Source organism: Barbus barbus (genome assembly GCF_936440315.1).
Source record: "Barbus barbus genome assembly, chromosome: 7".
NCBI classification, from domain to species: domain Eukaryota; kingdom Metazoa; phylum Chordata; class Actinopteri; order Cypriniformes; family Cyprinidae; genus Barbus; species Barbus barbus.
Window position 1 is genome coordinate 14,956,963 of NC_136735.1, and position 24,673 is coordinate 14,981,635.

The 24,673-nt window shown below is 39.4% G+C and overlaps 1 protein-coding gene across 2 annotated transcripts in view; it reads left to right on the top strand.

Annotated features, from left to right (window-relative positions):
- Positions 1-1,300: 1,300 nt before the first annotated feature.
- The window catches only part of LOC306873166 (glycine receptor subunit alpha-3-like), a gene marked incomplete at its 3' end in the record, with an annotated part of 92,156 nt that continues 68,783 nt past the window's right edge, over positions 1,301-24,673 (top strand). The window contains exon 1 of one of the 2 annotated variants that reach the window (XM_079422253.1): positions 1,301-1,650. In XM_079422253.1, coding sequence (XP_079278379.1) covers positions 1,580-1,650 — 71 coding nt within the window. In that variant the 5' untranslated portion in view covers positions 1,301-1,579. The remainder of the gene's footprint in view (positions 1,651-24,673) is intronic. The other variant, XM_079422254.1, reaches the window with a different exon arrangement.

The following is a 24,673-nucleotide window of genomic DNA, read 5'->3' on the forward strand; positions in this document are numbered from 1 at the left end:
TTGTAAATGTCTTGACTCCACAGCCAACAGAAGTTTGTCTTTACTTTTCCAATACTTATGGAGGGCACTGTATATACACAAACATATATATATATATATATATTATATACATTCTTTGATGTTCATTTCTCTTCATCGGAACAGATCACTTGCTCACCAATGGATCACACACATATATATATATATATATATGTGTGTGTGTGTGTGTGTGTGTGTGTGTGTGATCCACTGGTGAGCAAGTGATCTGTTCCGATGAAGAGAAATGAGCATCAAAGAATGTAAACACTTTATTATAAATATTTTCCAATGAGTTGGTAGATAAGTTATTTATAGTGAATCAAGAGACATGACTACATGCAAGACTGGACATAATTACTTAGCCCTAGTCTTTGTTGTCTGCAAGCACATAAAAGTAACTTTTAAAGAAGAGGATGAATGAAAAGTAAAAAAGCAGACCCAAGCTCCCTAATACCACACTTTGGCAGCAGAGAGCGTTTGAGCTTATCGCTCGATTCCAGAGCAATGGCAAAAAAAGCTGGGAACAGGGTCAACGTGGCACAATAAATAGGAGTGGGCGCACACATGCACACACACGCTGCACAGATGCACCCGGTCTCAGCTGTGCCATAGACTCTGCCTACGGCAGCCCATGCCAGACACTGTCACTCACTGTAACACAACAATGATTTCATGGGAAAATCAAAAACAGGCACTAGCTCACTGCGTTAGGCCTATATACCTAAATACAACATAGAGCCCCTCTGCCAGATTGGACCGGGCACGTTTCGGCACCAAGGGAATCAGCATGTATTCTAGCATGTGCCATCATGTATGACTCACGAGTTACATTGTGCTTTGTTTCGTCATTGCTTACTGATACAGTTAGACTGCAATGAGTGTTTTGTTACCCACAAAGATTAAATATAACTCCATGTCATGATATACTGAATATCAGCCATAATCAAACATGAAATGGGTTATTATTTATGAAACACAGATTATTACTCCATTTCTTGTTATTTATTTAATTTTGAATATATATATATATATATATATATATATATATATATATATATATATATATATATATCCCGCATATATAATAATCCCATATCATAGTATTAATCACGTGAGCAGGCAGCTCTCATAGTGAAAGAGCTCGCACGAGTAAGGGGAAATATTCTAATTCAGTTCTCTGTAATTGTAAGTAAGCGTTGCACATGCATGTGTACAGTGAGAGTGGAGAAGCGCACTGTCAGTCAAGCGCGCTGTGTGGGGCGGTCTCTGCACAGAGATGTCTGAATATGTCAAGAATTACTTCAGCTGTCGCACGCTTTCAAACAGCACTCCATCTCGTCCAGTGCCCCTGCGAGGGAAGAGTTTCATATTTGCCGTTTAGCTTCAAAAGATTATGAGGAATTCCTTTGCGACAGCCGTGCGTAACGAGCCTACAGTGCACAGGGGTGAAGGAAGAACAGCTGGAGCGCTGTCCAGGGTTCTGAAGTCAAAAAGCCAGAGGCGCTGAAGAGAGCACAGGCATTCACAGAGGACTGTATGTCTATGCCAATCAAGTCTTGAGATGACTCGGAAAAGGCTGTGTTCTGTGGCTGTCTGGGGATTCATTGCGTGGCAAATAGGAATTATGTTGAGGTAAGAGCAAATTTGTTCCCTGGCGGAGGAAAGAGTAATGAAAGGAGAGGTTTTTTTTTTAATACAGTTTTGTGTCGGGATTTTTTAGCTGATCGTCACGAGCCGTGGAGGTTGAAAGTATTAAAAGCCAGTGCCACACAGAGTCATTTGAGAGTCAGATTATATTATTTTGCTTTATGTGAATCTTTTACTTCATGTTAATTTATCACTACAGAAGGCTATGCTGTAATGAATAGTTCTCGTGTCACCACTGTTTATTATGGCTATTGATGGCAGGTGTTTTTAAGTTTTTAAGCAGCTTTTTCTCAGTGTAACAGGTAATATCTTGCCATTTTCATTTAAAGCATAGGAATAGTTATGAAAAGTATTGCTTTCTGAAATAAAATAAACTTTTCATCATTTCTGCGATTCTGAATTATGCTGTTTTAGATAAATATAGATGATGCTTTTGTGCCCAAATGTCAGAAATGTGAAAATACTAATGGAAATGGAAATGGAAAAAAAAAATGCTGCCAAGTTAAGAAAAGGTAACAGGTACTTGATCAATAATTCTCTCCTCCTTCATATAGAAATAAATGGTTTTCAAGGGGTAAATGGATCTTTCAGTACGATTTAACAAGAAGTATATTATTTATTTTTGGACACCTGATAGTACATCCCAGTGAAACTTTACCTACATATAAATCCTGAATGATATTCATTCAAGCACAGACACAATTCTCTTAATTTGGGTGATTATTTTGATTCTGTCATACTCTTTTTTTTTTCCACCACTCTTCAGCCCAGACTTACAAGTCGCTCTGAAATATAAAATTGGTGCAGGCGAGAGTTCTGGGTCCCTTTGAACTGTACTGAATCCTCACAATTCTTTTAGCTGATGATGTTATGAATTTTAATGTTTCATTTGTCAAAGATCCTTGGGCCCATGCAAGCATAACGCCTGCATTATTGATCACTATGTCGCCTTTGTATTGGTTGCAATTCAGTGCTCCTTGAGGGAGAGTTTTTACCTTATGCCATTACTTAGGACAGTTTAAAAGAAAAGCAGGATATGTGTCATTCCACAATTCAGAATTAATTACAGTGTACAGGAAACTTTTTACAAGAGCTTCTCACCGATAAGATTGATTGATTGATCTTCAGAGATGGCAAAAACTTTATGGACAATGAATAGCATAGCAGAGAAGGTGAAAAAGGAGCATCTCTGTTTGACATTATGCAACAATGGCTCAGCTTCACTTCACAACAGGTGCAGTGTCAGCAAACAAGGTGTTGAGTGGTAGTCGTCTGAGTTTCCTCTCGATGCGCTTATATCTTGGTGCAAAGATTTTATCTGCAGGCTCTGTAGACTGTGGAAAGTGTCTCCTCGACTCTCTCTGATTTTTACAGCTGAAAGAATCTTGTTTAGTTTCATTAATGAAAAAGCACATTTGTCATTTTCTTTGATGATTTACATCCTTTGAGCAGCTTGAATTGAATTGCTTGAATAAAAATACCCACCATTATATACAATGTATTTTATACAGATTTTGGTGCACCATAAATCCCCTTAGCACATAACAAGTAATTAAGATACTCTTCAAAATGCCAGTAATTTAATTGGGGATGTTTTGGTTCTTTATCAGTCGACAGCAGCTGTAGAACTTCAATAGATTAAAAAGCTTGTTTCCTATGAAACAATACAGTTGAAAAGTATTAAAATTAGCTTGATTAAGTAAACTATGGGCCATAATTAATATTATGGCCCATACAAATTCCTTGTATGTGTAAACATACCTGGCCAATAAAGATCGTTCTAATTCTAATTTTAATTCTAATTCTAATTCTAATTCTAATTCTAATTCTAATTCTAATTATTCTTTACATTGCTCTACTACATTTACATAATATTATTTTCTGTGTCCTGAATTTTAATCGGACCATTTTAATTTTAAAACTAATGCATAGTACAATTAAAACTATATTCTACTTGTTCCTTTAAATATTTATTCATGCCCAAAAATATGTGAGGCTAATCTAAGACTACAAGTTTACACATGGAGTACATCATTTTACATATTGAGAATTTTCATGGCCACTTCCCACAAAAAAAAGAAAGAAAAGAAAAGATGACACATTCATATTTATACTCCCAAAGCCACATAACGTACACTCAACCACATCAAAATATGAAGTCCTCACCATATCGCTACAGATGACAACACAAATACATCATCAACCACAATCAAAAAAACGGTCACAGCACTCATGCGTTTAGGCATTCAGACTCTGAGAATGAGTACAGACAGATATTTCAGATGTCAGTTTATTCTCAGAGAGGATAATGGAATACGGAACTGTAAGGAGTTGTGTTCATACCCTACACCACTCAGCACAGGTTTACATGCATCTGCTCCATACTAGCTAGTCATTATGTGCCTCTGGGCTGACATGGATTTGAATGTGTTGTTTTCTTCAAGAACATAAAGGATCAAAATGGCCTGTTTAGTGCCCCAGAGTCTTTCTGTCGTACCCTATTTTGTCGGACGTTAAATATTGTCACAGTTTCTAACTTGTTGGTGGCTTCACGGATGGCTAATCTGATTCCTCAATAGCTTTAGGAACCCAAATAAGGGCAATGGGGGGTTAGCTGTCATGTGGGGAAGTTGTCACAAGATTATTATTATTATATTTCAGTAACTATAAGGTTATGAGTAAAAGTCCAATTATTCAAATGCTTTTTATGGAAATGTTGGTTTCAAACATGTCTATTTATTTTCAAATAATAATCTAAAAAATATCATTGCTATGGTTGTTGGGTAAACAAGTGAACACAATAAAACCACACTGGAATACATTTAGGCAAGGGTCAACTGTATAATGAAAGTACATTACATTAAGTTATTTACTGTATATAATGTCAGATTGGGCTAAAAACAGAATTTTAATTGGGGCATGTTGTCACATGTTAATTTAAATAAATTCAAGTTCAAGTTCAAATTCAAGTTTATTTGTATAGCGTTTTTTTATGATACAAATCGTTGCAAAGCAGCTCTACAGGAAATTAAGTTTCCACAATATATTTATATATTGCAGAACCTTAATATATTTAACTTATGGCAAAATTAGGTAGTTCTGTATGAGTGTTGGCATCCTCTGAGGGGTTGGCATTATCTTTTCTCAGGTGTTCGGTCATCTCAGATCATTTAAGGGTTGGATCCAGACTGAAGCTTCTGTAATTCCTAGTTACCACGGGATGTTAATCAGAAACAGAAAACAAATAGAGACATAATTAGCGTAGCTGCTGTTCCATCTAAGCATAAATGATTTGTTCAACCCAAGCTAAAGAATAATACTAAATGTACATTTGATCAGATATAACTGCAGTACAAGATTATAAGATGCATTATGTGAATGCTTGGCTAAAGAGATGTGTCTTTAATCTAGATTTAAACAGATAGAGTGTGTCTGAACCCTGAACGTTATCAGGAAGGCTATTGCAGAGTTTGGGAGCCAAATGTGAAAAAGCTCTACCTCCTTTAGTGGACTTTGCTATCCTAGCTACTACCAAAAGTCCAGAGTTTTGCGACCTTAGGGAGCGGGTTGGATTGTAGCGTGGTAGAAGACGAGTTGGGTATGCAGGAGTTAAACCATTTAGGGCCTTAAAGGCAAGTAATAATATTTTGTAAATGATACAGAACTTAATAGGTAGCCAGTGCAGAGACTGTAAAATTGGAGTAATATGATCATATTTTCTTGACCTGGTAAGAACTCTAGCCGCTGCATTTTGGACTATCTGTAGCAGGACAACCAGCTAGCAGTGCATTACAATAGTCCAGTCTAGAGGTCATGAATGCATGAACTAGCTTTTCTGCATCAGAAACAGGTAGCATGTTTCGAAGCTTGGCAATGTTTCTAAGATGGAAGAATGCTGTTTTTGTAACATGGGAAATATGATTTTACCAAAAATGTGATACAAAAAATGATGAGCAGTTTCTGTTCTTTACACCATGACAATAACCATTCGTTTAAAGCAAACAGTCTACTGAACCTTTCGTTTCCTTGTCAATACGTGGGAAGTGGTCCTGACACTATGATCGTCGTCGCGGGCGATGTGCTGCGTACCGTCTCGATCAGGCTCCTGAAAAGTCCCTCTTCAGTGTCTCCATCTTGGTGTCGTTAATCCCTGCGTGCAGCACGACAGCACCAATGCTCTCATCGCCCTTCAGGATCGCGAAAACCAAAATCGCGGGTATCTGCGCAGAAACATCGAGAACACGAGCACCGGGGAAACAGTGAGTGTGCACTTTACCTTCAGCTAACGTAGCACGGACGTGCTGGATGATGGAGTCTCCGACGATCACAACGTTGCGTTCTGTCTTGCGGAGGGGAGCGAAGCGGTTCCGGGTGGAGATCTTGAAGACCGGAGGCAGCGGAGGGGGAGAGGTCGTCGCCCGGGGCCTGGCTCGCGTCTTCCGCTGCTGGTGCACCCAGGGTCCGTGGCGTCCTGGCGCCGGAGTGAAGGACAAATGGAAAGATTGGGTCCTGGGTGCACAGGGTCTGTGCAGAGAAACACACGGAGTAGAGGTGGTGGGAGTGTTAGCAGCGTGCTGTATACTTACCCTGGACTTGTGAGCATCAGCCTGGGATGTTTCCAGCGTGGCTCTCCGCTCTCTCAGCTGGGCCTCCTTCTCCACCAGGTCACGGATTTGCTTCTCCACTGCCTCCAGCTCCAGCTGCACCGAATGCAGCTCGAATGTGTCATCACCTGCACTCAAAGGTAGACACAAATCCGCCATTTAAGCAAGTAACAGTGAAACAATGGTAATGTGTGTGAATAGAGTATTAGCAATCTAAGCGAGATTAGCGGCAGCCACGCTGCCGATGCTAACGGACTATAAGCTAATAGCAGACTCGAGAAATCAAAATAAAACTAGTGATAACAAGGCGCTTTGATTGGTTTTGTTTTAGAATGCTATAGGGGATATATTCACACGTTATAGAAACGAAAATGATAGTGTATAAAATTGTTTTTAAGATAGAAAATAGACGATAAAGAATCAACTTGATGGAGCTCAACTCAAAACACGCAGTCACAAATCAGCGCATGCGTTTTCATTGTGAGATCTTACCCCATATAGTGTGACAACTGCCATGGGGTCACAAAACGTAACATTGTTGAGTAACATTGGTGAAAATGTTCAATTCCTTTTTTTTTTTTTTTTTTGCGCAGACAGGTATGAATTTTAACAGTAACTGACTTTCAAACATAGAGAAAGTCAATATTCACTAGAATGAAAAATGTGACAACTAGCCCCAATCTCCCGCATTTGATTGCAAATATTAACTTTGCATTTGGATTAGTAAAGAGCACCTAATCAATCATAAACACCTAATCAATCATAACTTGATATAGAGACTCAGGGCAGAAGTAATTAGCATCTGGACTGGGATTTTGCAGTAATGTGCACTGACAGTTCACAAAGACTGACTGCTGGTAGGATTGAAGTATATTATTATTAAAACTGACATTTCCATTACAGGTTCATGGTTTGACGACAGTGGATTCAATTATGTACAGCTATGAATAAGAAAAAAAAATACTGCTGTGGTATGTCTTTGCTTTTATGATCAATATTCATAATTACTATTCAGAATGGGGAAATACTGCATACGTAATACATTTTGAAAGACAGAGATCCTCTTTGTCAACTGTTTTTATTAGGCACATTTTGTGGCAGCAGTTCTGCCAACTCAAATAATTTGACTAGACAAGGACAGACTAATATCAGCACTGGAACAAAGACAGTGTAGGTCACTGTGCATCACTCTGTCATCTGCTCCAAGAGAAAGACATGCTGTTGCTTAGTCTCACACTTCACCCACTAAAAATATCCAGATGTATATCATAATTTTAAAGCGTGACAAATCTAAATACGTATTTGAAATACCTATAATGTTCTGTTACTAAAAATGAATGGAAATCAGTACGTTTTGTTGCAACCCAGGTTGAGGAAAAGTACATGGATGTGGCGACGTTTTTGCAAAAATTGCATGTTGCATGTTTCAAAATGAAATGTCCAGTGAGTGGCACTGAAAAGCTTTTTTCTTTGGAAAAATATTGATCAAGGCATGATTTTACAATGAGCCTGAATTGCTTTATTGGCTCTAATGACAATGAATAGGTTATTTTCATTGCCATTAAAGTGAAACAACTGAACATAAACATGGGAGCCTGAGAAAATGCTAATTTCGCAAGAAAATTTCAGATGCACTTAGAGGTTTTTGCATCTGAACTTTTATATATATAAATAAATAAAACAACCAATATCAGAAATTGTTATTGTGTGTGCATATATAAATACACACACACACACACACACACAATAAAGATTTCTGATATAAGACATGTTAACAGGAGCATCTCTTGATAATTGAAGATAATACAAAATGCACACACACATACATAATGTAAAGCCAGATGTTTGTTCACATTTGCGCTCCTCTCGCTTTCATTTTCATCTGCATTGGAGCGGAATGAAAAGCGGCTCACCCCCGAGCGGGAAGAGCACCTCATAATTTCTGTTTCCTGCCAATGTACCTTTCACCGTGTGCATTAGGACCAACTGGCCAGGCTTACCCTCTGGCTCTCGTTCCTTAACAAACCACTTGGCTTCCAAAAGCACTAATGCTCTCTTTTTCTCTGCCTTCAAGGGGTATTTTAGTCTTTTTCTTTGAGCCTGTTTCACTCCTCTGCCTCTCGTGCCAGTTTGCGTATTGTAAAAGGCAGATTAGGTAGCTCCTGTTGCATTATTGATAAGATTTTGTCAGAAAGCATTGATTGCGCTTTGAGTTATTCTGCCTGCCCCGTTTCTCTTGAATACTTTCGTCAGAGTTTTTGAAGTCCAGAGAAAGACACAGAACAGAGGGAGGCCTCTTTAAGCAGCTTAAAAATGTTCAAGTTTTCATAAAGATTTTCTGTATGAGGAAAATGTCACGGAGTAAGATCTAAGTAAATGCTAGGTTGAAACAAAAAGAGCAAATGTCCATAAAATAATTAAAAACTTATATTGAATGCTTAAATAAAACATAAAACATCTCTGAAAGATAAAAGGAAACAATATTAAGACAGAGTATTCAACAAATAGTTAAGGTATCAGCAATGCTTTCATTATATAAGAAATTTAAATTTGCATTATATTTCATCATAGTCTGATGCTCTGAGAATTTGTTTTTTATAGTATAATTTTTATAGCCTATTAAAGTGAACTATTGTTCAAAAGTTTTAATGTTTTGAAAAGTGTCTTACTATCTCACCAAGGCTGTCTTTATTTGATCAAAAAAATAAACAAAAAAGTGAGATTGTGAAATATTATTGGAACATAACTGTTATCTATTTTAACATACTTAAAAATATAATTTATTCTTGTGATGCACAGCTGAAATCACCCTAACATGCTAATTTCTTTTATCAATGTTTTTTTTTTTTTTTTTTGAATTATTTGATGTATAGAAAGTTAAAGAGAACAACATTTATTTGAACTTTTGATTCATTTAATGCATCATTGCTGTATAAATGTATTAATTTCTATAAAAAGATCGGTAACACTTTAGAATAAGGTTCCATTTATTAACATTAGTTAACAACATTAGTAAACATGAACTAAGAATGAACAACACTTCTACAGCATTTATTAATCTTAGTTAATGTTCATTTCAGCATTTACTGATGCATTATTAAATTCACAAGTTGTGTTTGTTAACATTTGTTAATGTAGTGTGAACTAACATGAGTAAACAATGGACAACTGTATTTTCATTAACTAACATTAATAAAGTTTAATACATAGTGTAATAAATGCATTGTTCCTTGTTTGTTCATGTTAGTTAATACATTAACTAATGTTAATAAATTGAACCTTATTCTAAAGTGTTGCCAAAAGAGCTTACTTACTACAAACATTTGAGTGGTAGTGTAAATCTTTGGTACAAAAAGATATATAAAATTCTTAAAATCTCCATATAATTCCTTATAAAGCCACATGAAATACCATTAATATTATCAGCAGTTATGTCAGTAATGAAGCAGCGGTGTGGTAGTGAGGGCCGTGCAGGTAGCAGGGCCGTGCAGAGACCTTTGGAGGGGCAGGTGCTCAAAGTATAAAAGGGGCACATGGAACACGGCTTTTAATAGGGCTGTGCTCCTTGCTGATATGTGTATCGAAATGGATGCTTCTGTATTGATACAGCAGCAAATGCCATGACGCAGGTTTGAAAAAGAAACAGAACAGAAAAGACCATTTTAAGTTTAAATGTTAAAGACATTTTTTTGCACCTCTTAATTACTCTGGAATGATATTATTATTCTTGTTGTTGTTATTGAGTTCACATGGTTTTGCTGTTGTAAACACTACTGTTGTTGCTGTAGAAAAAAAGTCATGTCTTATTTAAAATAGAATTCTATTCTAATCCTGTTCTGAATTTATTCATTTTTTGAATGATAATGATTATAAAAACAGGATTGATAAGTATAATTCGGAGGATGAGAAAATCAGTATAAGCCTGTTTTACCAATGTTGTGATAATTCTTTTTAAGGCACTCTACGTTTTTTAAATAAATACTGTAATAATAATAGTTCAAAGTATGAATAGTTTTTAGTCAGATAACATAAAAAAAGACAAGACACCTCAACGCGCTTTAAACTTTTCCAAATTAAACAGCAAGAACGAAAGAGAACAAGCACATTTGTTTTTATTGCTGTGTGTAGAACTATGTTAGCTGCATTTTTAATATTTAATATTCATTTAAAAAAAATAAAAAATTTGTCCCTCACGCTTTATTCAAGCTCAAGCAGGTGTTTTCACATAGAGGTTTCTAGATTTAAATCTAGATTTAAATTAAAAGGGACATGACCTGACGTTTTATTCGTATCCAAAATGAGGAGATATGAATATCAGGAGAGCTGAACACTCTCGTGTAGTGCATGTTTCATTCATACTCGAAGTCAGAGGGCGCTCTCGCCAGAAACTTTTGACGTGCAGAAAATCCCTAATATGGACAAACTCACACGGCTATCCTGTAGCTGAGCTGAATAAAAAGCAGAAGTGTTTTTACTGATGAGACGTGAAGAAAATAAACACGATTGCGAAAATATATGCTTTATGTGTGTTTTTCAAGTTATCTTCAGGTAATAAATAAATAAACTATATGAAAAATGCAGTACTGATTCACATATCATTTAATACAGAAACTATAAAATATATTTCCTGAATTATTCTGTGCGTAATAAAAATGGGAAAAGGGTGTTCATAGTAGCCTTTATAAACCAACCATAAAATTGTCATTAGGAAAACATTGAACAAAAATATTGTAGCCCCTTGCTGCAGCTAACAGTGCTTCCACATGCTACACACAGCAATATAAACAACAGCTGTGCATGATCTCTTCACGCCGTTCTCGTGAAATTATACGGTAATAATTTAGTAATATAAGTTTAAAAGCACACCACTCCGCTGCGAACCACTTACTGGCAGCCGCGGACGTTATTGAAGGCATCCTAAAGGTATCTGGGATCGTCCTGGATTAGATCGTCAGGTGAAAGGTCATCATGTGGATAATTGAATTTACGGCTAAACTATTATTAATTAATTTTACTAATAGTTAGATTGTGCATGCCTTCACAAAAGGGCGTTTAATTCCAAAAAAATACAAATAAAATTGCCTTGACAAAAGGGCACTTTGGGCATCAAGGGGAAAAGGGGCAGGTGCTCAAGCACCCACCGCACCCCCCTGGGCACGTGCCTGTGGTGAAATACAGTAAAAACAGCTTCCAGGATGGGATATATTACCTGAGTTACGTGTTCTGGTCACGGTTTGCATATAGTGTCGGAAATAAGCTATAACTGTGACATTTAAGCTGCCTGTGTGACAGTTGATGCATGAAGCACAAACCTCTGTCAGACATCAGTGTCATTGCTGTCACATACTGTGGAGTGTGAGTTCCTTCCTGTTTTTCTCAGCTCATGCTTAGTAAAGCTGCATCTACTCCAACAATAAAAATACCTCTGGGCTTGCAGGAGAGCTCTTTCCTGTCCACTTAACTTGTTTCCTGTTTCCACTTGGCTTGACAGTACACAGACTAACCTGGGTGAAGTGTATCTTGTAAGAACGTTTGAAAAACTAAAAGTACAGAGTGTGTTAATTTTATAAAATCTATTCTTGGTTTGGGAATAAGCTGTAGGTTTGAAGACCACTTTGAAATTTCAGGGACAAATTTTGAAATCTTGCGCTGCAGTGATGCAATGCTATGAGCAGCTGAAGCCAAATCCACATACAGTGAATGGTGAATTGTGCATGTATCTACACCAGCCGGAGCAGATTAGAGCTTGAGCCACTGTGGCTGTCCTGATATACAGTCAAACCCAACATATTTGTTTGCTGCTATGGTTATGTTTAAATAGCAATTTGACATCAGAGCTCATTTTTATTACAATTTGTTAATACAGGCCCATGAGGCCCTTTATTAGAAAGACCCGACCAACACAAATCATTATAACTATGTCATTTCAAGTTGTTTCAGCTGGTAAGAGGAACAAATCAACTTTTATAAACAAACAGCAGGTAACTAGAACCACATTTCAGTATATTAGATATAGTTCTGTCAGGACCACTATCGTCAAAGATGATTGACAATTAGCATGTAGTTTGGATTGGTGGTATGGTTCTGTTCTGGGCAAGAACTCTCTGTGCATCCATGCAGCCTAGCATGGATGAGAGCAGGGAGAGCAGAGATAACCCCCCCCAGGGTAAATAGAACAGAACCAACAAACGTATTGCCGATTTGTTAAAGTTCAGTAATTTTATGTACACATTTTTAGAATTTGTCTGATTCAAAATAGAATCCGAATGCTGGATCCTGACTGACAGAAGAGGGGTTGGGGATAGAGGAGGGTAATTTGCTATTGAGCAATGCGAACTAATGCTACGCTCGATTTATACATTGGTCCCTGATCCAATTTTTTATTATATTATTATCAAGTAGCTAAAGGGGATGGATTTTGCAAACCATTCTTAACAATGAATTCTTCTTAAAGGAATAGTTCACCCAAAAATGAAAATTTGCTCAAAATGTAGATGAATTAGTTTCTTTTTGGCAACAGATTTGGAGAAATTTAGCATTATATGCTCACCAATGGATCCTCTGCAGTGAATGGGTTTTTATTGTGATGTTTTTATCAGCTGTTTGGACTCTCATTTTGACAGCTCCCATGGATGACCTGAGGATGAGTAAATCTGATAATAAAACTATTCCTTTAACTACGATTTTCTTCAGGTTTTGTAAATTAAAATATAAAAATCCCAATAATCATTCTACCATTACACATTAGATGCATTTTTTTTTATTAAATTAAATTAAATGCATTTTGTCCAAGTGCACTTCTTTTTCCCCTAGTAAATATAGACTGGATTTAGCAGCCTGAAACTTAGGGGGATATGTTTTGCTGAAATTATATCTGTCCATTATGTGTGTGCGTGTGTGCACACACATAAGGATATTACATTACCACACATATGAAGAGGAGATGAAAGGAGCAGATCTTAGCAGAGCCCTACGTCTTTGGTTGCATTGATCCGAGTATTGATGCAATGTATCCTCTGTCCATCTTTTGTGCAACAGATAATCAGTCCACTGTTAGTGGCAACAGAATATTAAGAATGTGTGTGTTCAATATAATGTAAATTTGTGTTGGCTATGAGACCATGGAGACCATGGTTCCAGAACTGAGTAAGATTCCTCCTTCACTGGAGGGGAACTGTGCTGCAAAGCACAAATGAGCACAATATATGGTAAAGTTCAGTAAAATAGTTTTCAATCATTATTTTGGTAACACTTTATTTTAGGATCTCTTAACTAGTTGCTAATTAGCATGCATATTAATAGAATATTAGCCATTTATTAGTACTAATTAAGCACATATTAATGCCTTATTCTACATGACCTTATTCTACATCCCTAATCCTACCAATACCTAAACTTAACAACTAGCTATTAAAAACAACCTGGTCTCATAAAAACGCGTACCTCTGTGCGACACCGTTTTACGTACCTTACTGCACGTTTCGCCGCAGTTTCAAAGAGAAATGTCCACTGAGTGGCGCTAAAACACAGGTTAAATACGTGAACCCTGGCATGTTTTTATTATGTTGATATAGGTACGTATTGCTGTGTTTTTTATTATGTTGCTACAGGTAGGTACTGCGGCGGCTCAGAATTCAAATATCCGGGGTCTGTCCCTAAAAATTAATTGGAAATATGCCCTACACCAAACCCAACCCTAAACCTACCCGATAGTATTAACAAATGCAAAACTGGTATGAAAACGTATTTGTCAATGCAACCGTGCCACTTCAACTTCCTTTTATGCAGATTTGAGCTGTTTTGTCGAAGTGTAGTTACACAGGATTCGAACCAGAGCTCCTCACCTTCTAAGTACGGTTCCGTACTCCGTGAGCTACCGAACAAACTTACTGTCTATGAAAACCCATAGATACGAGGCTGGATATGTGCGACGCTAACATTCACAAGCATCAGTTTTCAAATCTCCCAGCATATTAATATTGTTTTGAAGTCGTAACATGATATTCTTCAAGTAATTGTGCGAAAAATTAGCTTTATTAATCAAAACTCTGTAAATTTGTGTGAAAAGGAGTAAAAGGTGTCTGCATTTTACTGCCTCTAGTGCTTGTTTCTTTAGGAAACTGAAACTGCAGTAATTTTTATTGGTACGTATTTCGTGTCTCGCTAAAAAGTGCACCCAGGTACGTAAATGCCATGAGACTAGGTTGATTAATAAGCAGCAAATTAGGAGTTTATTGAGAGAAAAGTCGTAGTTAATAGTTAATAAGTGTTCTCTATTCTAAAGTGTTACCATTATTTTTAGTATTGATCTAGTTATATTTAAAATTCAAATTCTCAGTAAATAACACATGCAATACTGTCTGAATTTGACCAAAAAAGGTATCTTAGGAGGCAGCATTCGAATACTTGCCTATCTTTTGTAAATTTTTCATAGATGCCTTCATGTCAGGAGCATGCTCTCAAGATTTTGATAGAAGAGCTCTATATTTATTCAGTAGGTATACCTGAACTCATCTTTCTCTTTGTTCTCAATGTATCTCATAAATCTCATCAGCAGTCTTTTCAGATCTCCAATCCGTGGCCAGCATTCTGTGATACTAGTGGAACGCTTTTGGAAGTGCAGCTAAGGGCAAAGATCTGGAGGTTGGGTCACAGAGAAACAGAAATCACATAGACCTTGTCAATATAGTGACTGTTGGAGACAATATTTATCAGCCATACCTCAAACATCTGGGAAAGGAAAATTTAGTGTTCTGGAAAGCACGTGATTTATGCAGTCAGTTTATTAGGTATCTGACTGAAAAGGAAAAATGACCTAGCTACATGAAATATGGAGAATGAGATAGATGATACCAGGAGACTCTGGTCATTTCAGTTAATGGTGTAAAAATAAAGTACATCGTGAAGAGTGTATGCAATTATCCAGAAAGAGTGTTTAAATTTTAAGAACAGCTGTGTATGAACTTATCTTTACTAAACAACAAAATCAAAGTTCTATCAACATTAAAAAAAGACATAAGGGCTCAAGATTGAAAGCATGTCGAGAATCACCTTATGTATTAGTACGTGTCCCATAATGATAAGCTAGACAACTGGTTTGGACCGAGAAAGTCATCTGGAAGAAAAACACAGATGCACACAGAAGCACAGAAAACCTTCGCTGTCAACTTAAACTCTTCTCATTGGCACAGCTTAAGTGTTGCATCTTACAATTGCCATGTCTGTGCTAGGTAAAAAGGAGAAAGAGCATTTCTGTCACGTAATCAGATATGTAACATTTGGATTCTGACTAGCATCCAGTAGATCTCTCCTGCTGAGGAGCTCCCACAGGACAAATGCAGAAGGGAGCTTTCACACCTGTTTAGCACTAAAAGCAGGATTTTTCGTATTTCAATAAACCCAGACTCCACAGGGTGGCTCTGGGAAAAATAGGACAGTCTTCTAAATTTGGCAGCTGCTTTGAAACTGTAGCGTGCCAAGCTACAAGCTTCTCATCACAATTTAAAGCAGCTAGCTAAATTCAAGTTATTTAAAGAGACAGTTTTCTTTAATGTGTATAACCATATGCAACTAATTTAAAATTTAATTACAGACTCATTTTTGACAAAATGATGTTTTTTGAATGAGCAAACAATAGTAATGAGGTTAACAGACAGATTAGGTAGACAGACACACTGACAGACAGACAGACAAACACTGATAGTCACTAGCTAACTGTCCACTCGCCCAATTGCTAGGTCTAGATACCATGTTCTGCCTGACTGGAATTTTATTAAATTGATAATCTCTTCTCTGCCCTCGCATGCCTCTCTGCGCTGGCTCCAGGGGAGTGTCTTAGAAGCACCTTCATGTTACATTCATTATAGTTAGCGAGCAAAAGTGGGGGCGGGTGAAATAATACTTTGTGTGTGTTACTAGAAGAAAGGCCCAATTTTGACAGATACCTATAAAGACTGTGAATAAAAGGAATGCAGTATCAGAATGAGCTTTGCACAACACACAATGAATTTGTTGCAGTTTCCAAGAGTCTATGTTCATATACATAGACAGATATGGACTACCATTCAAATGTTCGGAGTCAGTAAGATTTATTTGTTTATTTATTTGTTTAAAAGCAATTAATACTTTAGCGACAAGGACACATTAAATTGATCAAATGTATAATGTTTCAAATGTATGTGTGTGTGTATATATATATATACACTCCCATCCTCATGAAGTGCTTTGAACGGCTAGTCTTGCACCACATCAAGTCTGTCCTCCCCCCCCCCTGGACCCCTTCCAGTTTGCATATAGGTCCAACCGCTCGACCGATGATGCCATCACCACTGCCCTCCACCCAGCCCTCACACATCTGGAGAAAAAAGACTCATATGTCAGGATGCTGTTCATAGACTTCAGTTCAGCATTCAACACAATCATCCCTCAACAGCTCACTCACAAACTGGCCCAGCTGGGGCTCAATACCTCTCTGTGCAACTGGCTGTTGGACTTCCTGACCGGGAGACCTCAAGCAGTACGGGTCGGCAGTAACACATCCAGCACCATCACACTGAACACTGGGGCCCCCCAAGGATGTGTGCTGAGCCCCCTCCTCTTCACTCTGCTGACCCACGACTGCACACCGTCACACAACTCCAACATTTTCATTAAGTTTGCGGATGACACGACTGTGGTGGGTCTCATCAGCAACAGAGATGAGACAAACTACAGGAGCGAGGTGAGCCGCCTGGCCGGGTGGTGCAGTGACAACAATCTCTCTCTGAATGTGAAGAAGACGAAGGAGATTGTTGTTGACTTCAGGAAAGTACACACTCAGCATGCCCCTCTGACCATCAACGGTGCGACTGTGGAGAGAGTGAGCAGCACCAAGTTCCTGGGTGTGCACATCACTGAGGACCTCTCCTGGACTAACAACACTGTAGCACTGGCCAAGAAAGCACAGCAGCGTCTCTACTTCCTCCGCAAACTCAGAAGAGCCAGAGCCCCGGCCCCCATCATGTGCACCTTCTACAGAGGCACCATCGAGAGCATCCTAACTAGCTGCATCACTGTGTGGTATGGCGCTTGCAACGCATCCTGCCGCAAGTCACTTCAACGCATAGTGAGAGCAGCTGAGAAGATTGTTGGTGTCTCTCTCCCCTCCCTCCAGGACATTTACAACACCCGTCTCACCCGCAGAGCCCTCCGCATTGCAGGTGATCCCACCCACCCGACACACAGCTTCTTCAGTCTGCTGCCATCAGGGAGGAGACTGCGGAGTCTCCAGGCGAGGACCAGCAGACTTAAGGACAGCTTCATACATCAGGCTGTCAGGAAGCTGAACTCCCTCCCGTCCTTGCCCCCCCTCCCCTCTTTCACCCCCATTTAACACAGCAACACACTAGGAACTCTGACTCTGTGACACCCCCCCCCCCCCACCGACCAACAAACTGTGACCGGCACCTGTCACTTGTGCAGCATTGGCTGATCACTACCCATCCAACATTGACTGCAAATTACCTCTTCGGATAGTCTGACAAAAATCTATCTGAACAGTCACTTCGACTTGTCACTTTAACAGACTGATAAGCTCTTCTTGCACTACACTCATAACAAAACAAAACAAAACAAAACAAATCTGCACAGTTTTGTTTATGTACAGTCAACTGGTTTGCACTCCATCTATTCTGCCATGTGCCTTATGCACTTTATCTATCTCTTGTTTTTTATTTTCTACAATGTCCTCCTCAGACTGATAAGCTCTTTTGCACTACAAATATATCTACACAGTGTTGTTTTTATTTAACTGGTTTTGCACTCTATCTGCCAGGCGCCTTATGCTACTTTATCGATCTAATTCTTATTTTTTTCTACAATATCCTCATTTGTATATTTGTATAGTTGTATGTACATATGTTTAAACTGTATTTATCTGTATCTGAACGTGTTTAATGTTAACTGTATGCACCAAGGGTCTGAGAGTAATGCAATTTCAATTCTCTGTATGTATGTGCTGTACATGTGGAAGAATTGACAATAAAGCTGACTTGACTTGACTTGATATATAGGTCCTTATCAAAAAATTAGCATATTGTGATAAAGTTCATTATTTTCTGTAATGTACTGATAAACATTAGACTTTCATATATTTTAGATTCATTACAACACAACTGAAGTAGTTCAAGCCTTTTATTGTTTTAATATTGATGATTTTGGCATACAGCTCATGAAAACCCAAAATTCCTATCTCAAAAAATTAGCATATTTCATCCGACCAATAAAAAAAGTGTTTTTAATACAAAAAAAAGTCCACCTTCAAATAATTATGTTCAGTTATGCACTCAATACTTGGTCGGGAATCCTTTTGCAGAAATGACTGCTTCAATGCGGCGTGGCATGGAGGCAATCAGCCTGTGGCACTGCTGAGGTGTTATGGAGGCCCAGGATGCTTCGATAGCGGCCTTAAGCTCATCCAGAGTGTTGGGTCTTGCATCTCTCAACTTTCTCTTCACAATATCCCACAGATTCACTATGGGGTTCAGGTCAGGAGAGTTGGCAGGCCAATTGAGCACAGTAATACCATGGTCAGTAAACCATTTACCAGTGGTTTTGGCACTGTGAGCAGGTGCCAGGTCGTGCTGAAAAATGAAATCTTCATCTCCATAAAGCTTTTCAGCAGATGGAAGCATGAAGTGCTCCAAAATCTCCTGATAGCTAGCTGCATTGACCCTGCCCTTGATAAAACACAGTGGACCAACACCAGCAGCTGACATGGCACCCCAGACCATCACTGACTGTGGGTACTTGACACTGGACTTCAGGCATTTTGGCATTTCCCTCTCCCCAGTCTTCCTCCAGACTCTGGCACCTTGATTTCCGAATGACATGCAAAATTTGCTTTCATCCGAAAAAAGTACTTTGGACCACTGAGCAACAGTCCAGTGCTGCTTCTCTGTAGCCCAGGTCAGGCGCTTCTGCCGCTGTTTCTGGTTCAAAAGTGGCTTGACCTGGGGAATGCGGCACCTGTAGCCCATTTCCTGCACACGCCTGTACACGGTGGCTCTGGATGTTTCTACTCCAGACTCAGTCCACTGCTTCCGCAGGTCCCCCAAGGTCTGGAATCGGTTCTTCTCCACAATCTTCCTCAGGGTCCGGTCACCTCTTCTCGTTGTGCTGCATTTTCTGCCACACTTTTTCCTTCCCACAGACTTCCCACTGAGGTGCCTTGATACAGCACTCTGGGAACAGCCTATTCGTTCAGAAATTTCTTTCTGTGTCTTACCCTCTTGCTTGAGGGTGTCAATGATGGCCTTCTGGACAGCAGTCAGGTCGGCAGTCTTACCCATGATTGCGGTTTTGAGTAATGAACCAGGCTGGGAGTTTTTAAAAGCCTCAGGAATCTTTTGCAGGTGTTTAGAGTTAATTAGTTGATTCAGATGATTAGGTTAATAGCTCGTTTAGAGAACCTTTTCATGATATGCTAATTTTTTGAGATAGGAATTTTGGGTTTTCATGAGCTGTATGCCAAAATCATCAATATTAAAACAATAAAAGGCTTGAACTACTTCAGTTGTGTGTAATGAATCTAAAATATATGAAAGTCTAATGTTTATCAGTACATTACAGAAAATAATGAACTTTATCACAATACGCAATTTTTTTGAGAAGGACCTGTATATATATATATATATATGTATAAATAAATATATATATATATATATATATATATATATATATATATATATATATATATATATATATATATATATATATATAAATAACAGAACAAAAAGAAAACTAAAAAGAAAATCAGAAATATCAAGCAGCACAACTGTTTACAGCACTGACAGGAATAAATTACATATTAAAATAAATTAAAATAGAGAAAATAATTAAATTGAAGTACTATTTCATAATATTACTGTATTTTTGATCAAATAAATATTCCTGGTGAGCATAGGAGACTTCTTTCAAAGCCATTCAAAAATCTTGCCAACCCCAAGCTTTTAAACAGTAGTGTATAACGCAAGGCAACAGAAATAGACTTGGGTCTGAATTGAGTACAGAAATTAGAACAATGTTAGCTGAACGAACCAGAAGTGTTTTAAAATTTAGAAATAGAGGCTTTGGATTCATTTGAACTTCCATCTGCTCCAGTTACTGTTGGAAACCCTCAGGCAATCATGTCTTTAGATCATTGTCTGAATCCATGTGCTCTGAATTTCTGCTTCATTTTTATTTACCCATGAATTTATTCTGTTTATTTTGTAGTAAACTTTAGAACCATTGTTCTAATTTTAGCTTTTAGGGAATCACTCTTAAGATTCGATATTTATATGATTAATTGAGATTAATCAGAATGTCCAACTTATACCTTGTTAACGATACCTTATTAACGACTTGTCCAGCAAGCATTAAAATCAGCCCGCTATTTCTTAACAATTTTGTTTATCTTATTCGCGGCCAACGATAAAACAAACCAAATAGTTAGTTATCAAATTCATGAGCGTAGGTAAATGCGATCTTTGGCAAGAAATTAAGATTTGCAAATCACATAGCAACAGACAAGAGGTTTCTTAATAGAATCAAAGTTTATTTCACTACTCTAACACAATACTAAGCTAAATGACACAAACAGAAGACATAACAACACACACACATTCGTTGCAATGAATTGTTTTGAGCTGAAGAGAGTTTTAGGTTCTAATGCTCGTTTTCAACCTGAGGGAAATCACACACACATGGAACTCTTCTGTCTTTACTCTTAAAAGATAAATACAACCAGTTCCAACAGATTTAGGAGATATTGTCTTACTTTCCTGGCTTTCAGCTGAGTTCAATTCTTTCCCGGTCCAGGAAAGAATGTGCGCGGATTGGTGGCTTGGTAGGTCGTTGTCACGAGAATACTCTTCAGTGGTTGGTTGGCTTTATTCTGACTTGATGACGCTCCCAGGAAGTTGGTTTCAGTTTCTGAGGCTTCAGATGTTAAAGTTCTTTGGAAGTTTGAGTCTTGATCTCAGTTCACTGCTCAATCATGATGTTAAATGACTGAGAGTGCCGCGCGAGCTGAGCTTAAGCTTGAGCTTAAACTTTTCTTTTCAACAACCAACTCTGAGACACAGTTGGGCATCTGTTTTTAACGGGCCGATTTGGGATGCACCTACGGGCGACTGACGCAATCGGATTCTTCCTGCCGTGCACAGCTTCTTTCCGTGCATACATTATCTGCTGCCTTATTTCATAAAATAACACACATATCCTAGCAGATTCCTATAAGTGTCCTAATTTGTACATTATGATGGGAAAAGACCATTTTCATCCATACTAGATTATTGCTGATGAAATCAGCTTTCATCTGAAATCAAACGCCACGTAATTTTGCATAACCAAAGTACATATATCAATTGTATCCATTACGCGGTTAAGCCCTAGATGAAACAATCCTTACTTCTAAATAATCACATTGAGCATGTGAACTGAACACTAGTGATCAGATAAAGTTATACATCCAAAGATTACAACAATACCATGAATTCCAATAGCACAGCAAGCTTATACGTCATGAAACCTTAATATATGTTTACAATATATTGTATATATTGTTTTCGAGTATATTGCTTCAATAGCAGAAACTAGTATAATTTGTCCCTTTTAAAATACTTGAGCAAATCATTGCGTCTATTTTTCTGTCAGAAAGCAAAAAGGCGCATTCCTCTTTTGGAGAGAAACGCGAGGTCACGATTGTCACTTTCGTGGAGATCTGGGAATTGTCTTAGTTCGGACATCGGCTGTAAAACCGTCTTCACCTGCAGATAACATCACTGAATTACTGCGTTAATGGAAAGAAAAATCAGGGAGAGTTTGTTTCAAGAGTTTTCCCAAATGACAAGGTCTTTGCCCTGTTCGACTTTATTTATGATAAATCCGGTCGAGCACTGAAGGTTCTCTTCTTTAAAGACATCCAGATGTTCTTCTCAAATATATTCTGGGTTTTAGAGGTCTCCTGAGACCAGAAGATTTAGGACAGGAGATCAGCAGGAGGGAAGCTTTGATTTTGTTTTGAATGTTTTGTCCGATATTATGTGTGTGTGTGTGTTCTGGTTTCGACCAGGCCCTACAATTTGTATCTTGAAGACATTTTGGAATGCTTTTAGCAAGGCTGCATGTCTGTTTCAAGTTCATCAGTTAGATAAATGCAATTTATGGTAGGAAGAAAACACATTTCTCACTTTATGTGCAGAAACAGCCATTGTAAAATAATCTGGTTTCCCTTTCGAGGGAACTTCGAACTCGTCCTCTAGGGGTCGCTATGGGGAACGCCGTCAGCGTGACCCGTGTCTGAAGCATACATACAAAAACACCACCTGTTGGCCGGCGACAGCCTATGACGTCACAACCGGTGCGACCACAGTATAAAGGGGCGCCGGGAAAATACGTCATTCTCTTCTTCGTCTTCAGTGACTGTTTTGTTTGAAGCGTGCATTCTACTGGTAAGAATGAGTTTTTACTCTTACCATGGCGAGCACTAGCAAGGCGTTTCAGAGATGTGTGCATCCATGTCCTCGTTATTTGACACTTGATGACACACACAATCTTTGCTTTTTTTGTTTGGGCGAGGAACACGCACGCGATGTCCTCGAAGGGGCAATCTGAGTGCACAGTGAGCTTTTTTCTATGAAAAAGCTCCGCTTTCGTCTGTCTCTCTATTCGAGGAGGATTCAAGACCCACTGTTGCCGAGGCACGGAGGAGAATGAGCTCGTGGGGCTCGCAGGCGGATCTGCCAGATGAGTTAGAGAGGGGGCTTTCCTTCTCGCGCTCGTCGGCCGCGAACGAGAGTGAGTTGCTGGTTGATGATGATGCGATCTCTCTGACATCATCTGATCCAGCGACTAGTGCACTGCTGGGTTATGCCCAGGAAGATGCAGGAGATGTCTGAGGGCAAAGAAGTTGAGACTGGGCCCTCTCAATCCTCCTGCCCTGCGTATGACGAACTGTTGGAAGTTATGGAACGCGCCACGGCGAGGCTTGACTTGCCGTGGAAGCGGGCCAAGATGGTGGCGCCGCGGGGTCGTCTCGATGAGCGTTATCTTTCTGGCCATAACCCCCCAGCTCGAGTGAGCCTCCCATTTCTTCCTGATCTCCATGCGGAGGTTGAGAGGGAATGGAAAAAGACATTTTTCTCTCGCATTCATAGGTTCCAGCATACTAGTTATGCTAACATTGAGGGGATGCGTGAACACGGCTATGAGGGGATGCCCCCTGTGGAAGAGATGCTAGCCAGCTATCTCTCTGTGGGCGAGACATCCTCTCTCAAGGTTCCCTCCTTGCCATCTAAGCCCCTTCAGGAAATATCTCGCTTAAATGGCAGGGCATACGCAGTAGCAGGTCAGGCTGGCGCTTCGTTGCACACGATGGCAGTGCTTCAGGCATACCAGGCTGATCTGCTGAAAGACCTGGATAAGGGTCATGGCTTGTCACCTGATGAAGTAGCTGAGCTGCGCCGCACCACGGATTTAGCTCTCCGTGCCACTAAAGAGGCCGCCACTGCTATGGGCAGGTCTATGGCAGCCATGGTGGTAACGGAGAGACATCTGTGGGGGAATCTAGCAGACATTGTGAAGAAAGAGAAGGGCCTTCTTCTCGATGCTCCAGTCTCGGCTTCCGAGCTTTTCGGTACCTCCATCGAGACGGTGGTCAAGAAGTTTAGGGAGGCGAAGGCGCACTCAGCGGCCTTCAAAACCTTCATTCCAAGAAGGTCCAGGTCTTAGCCCGATCAACACAGGGGTCCTGGCCCATCTCCGTCTGGGGATCAGAGATGGGCACAGAAGGCTAGTGTCACGACTCGTGCCCCTCCCCCGCCTGCGGGTAGGGCTAGAGGGAGGCGCCGGTCAAAGAGAGGTAGAAAAGACCTGAGGGAGGTGATCCAGACGAGGCATTCTCAACGCTCTCGTCCGGACAAGAGTAAGACTTGAACATCTACTCCCTTCCCTCGGAGACTGATCTCATGTGCAGGAACCATGGATGGGTGAGTACGATCCAGTTATACGGTTCACTGGTATTGTGTAGCCATTCTTTGCAGTATTCTGGGACCTGTCTTTTTGTGTTTTCACCTCTTGCCTTCGACTCAGTGCAGTGATGACCTCACTCATCGATACTAGAGCCAGGCTAGGATGAGAGCCCTGTTCCCGGCCTCATACCCCTGGATCGTGTGGCCCAGTCGTAGGTTTCTGTGGGAGCCTCCTTGGTCATCAGGTCTCCAGCACTGCAATTCTAGGACCTGCGGGTCTTTTTACTATCCGTTTCTTGGCAGGGGACGCCTGCCACTGGTGTTAGGAAAGGTGCATGGCTATCTGAGGATATCTAAGTGCTAGCTCAGGGACTGCTCCCCTTCCTGGGGTTTTTAAGTAGCGATCTCCCTGAG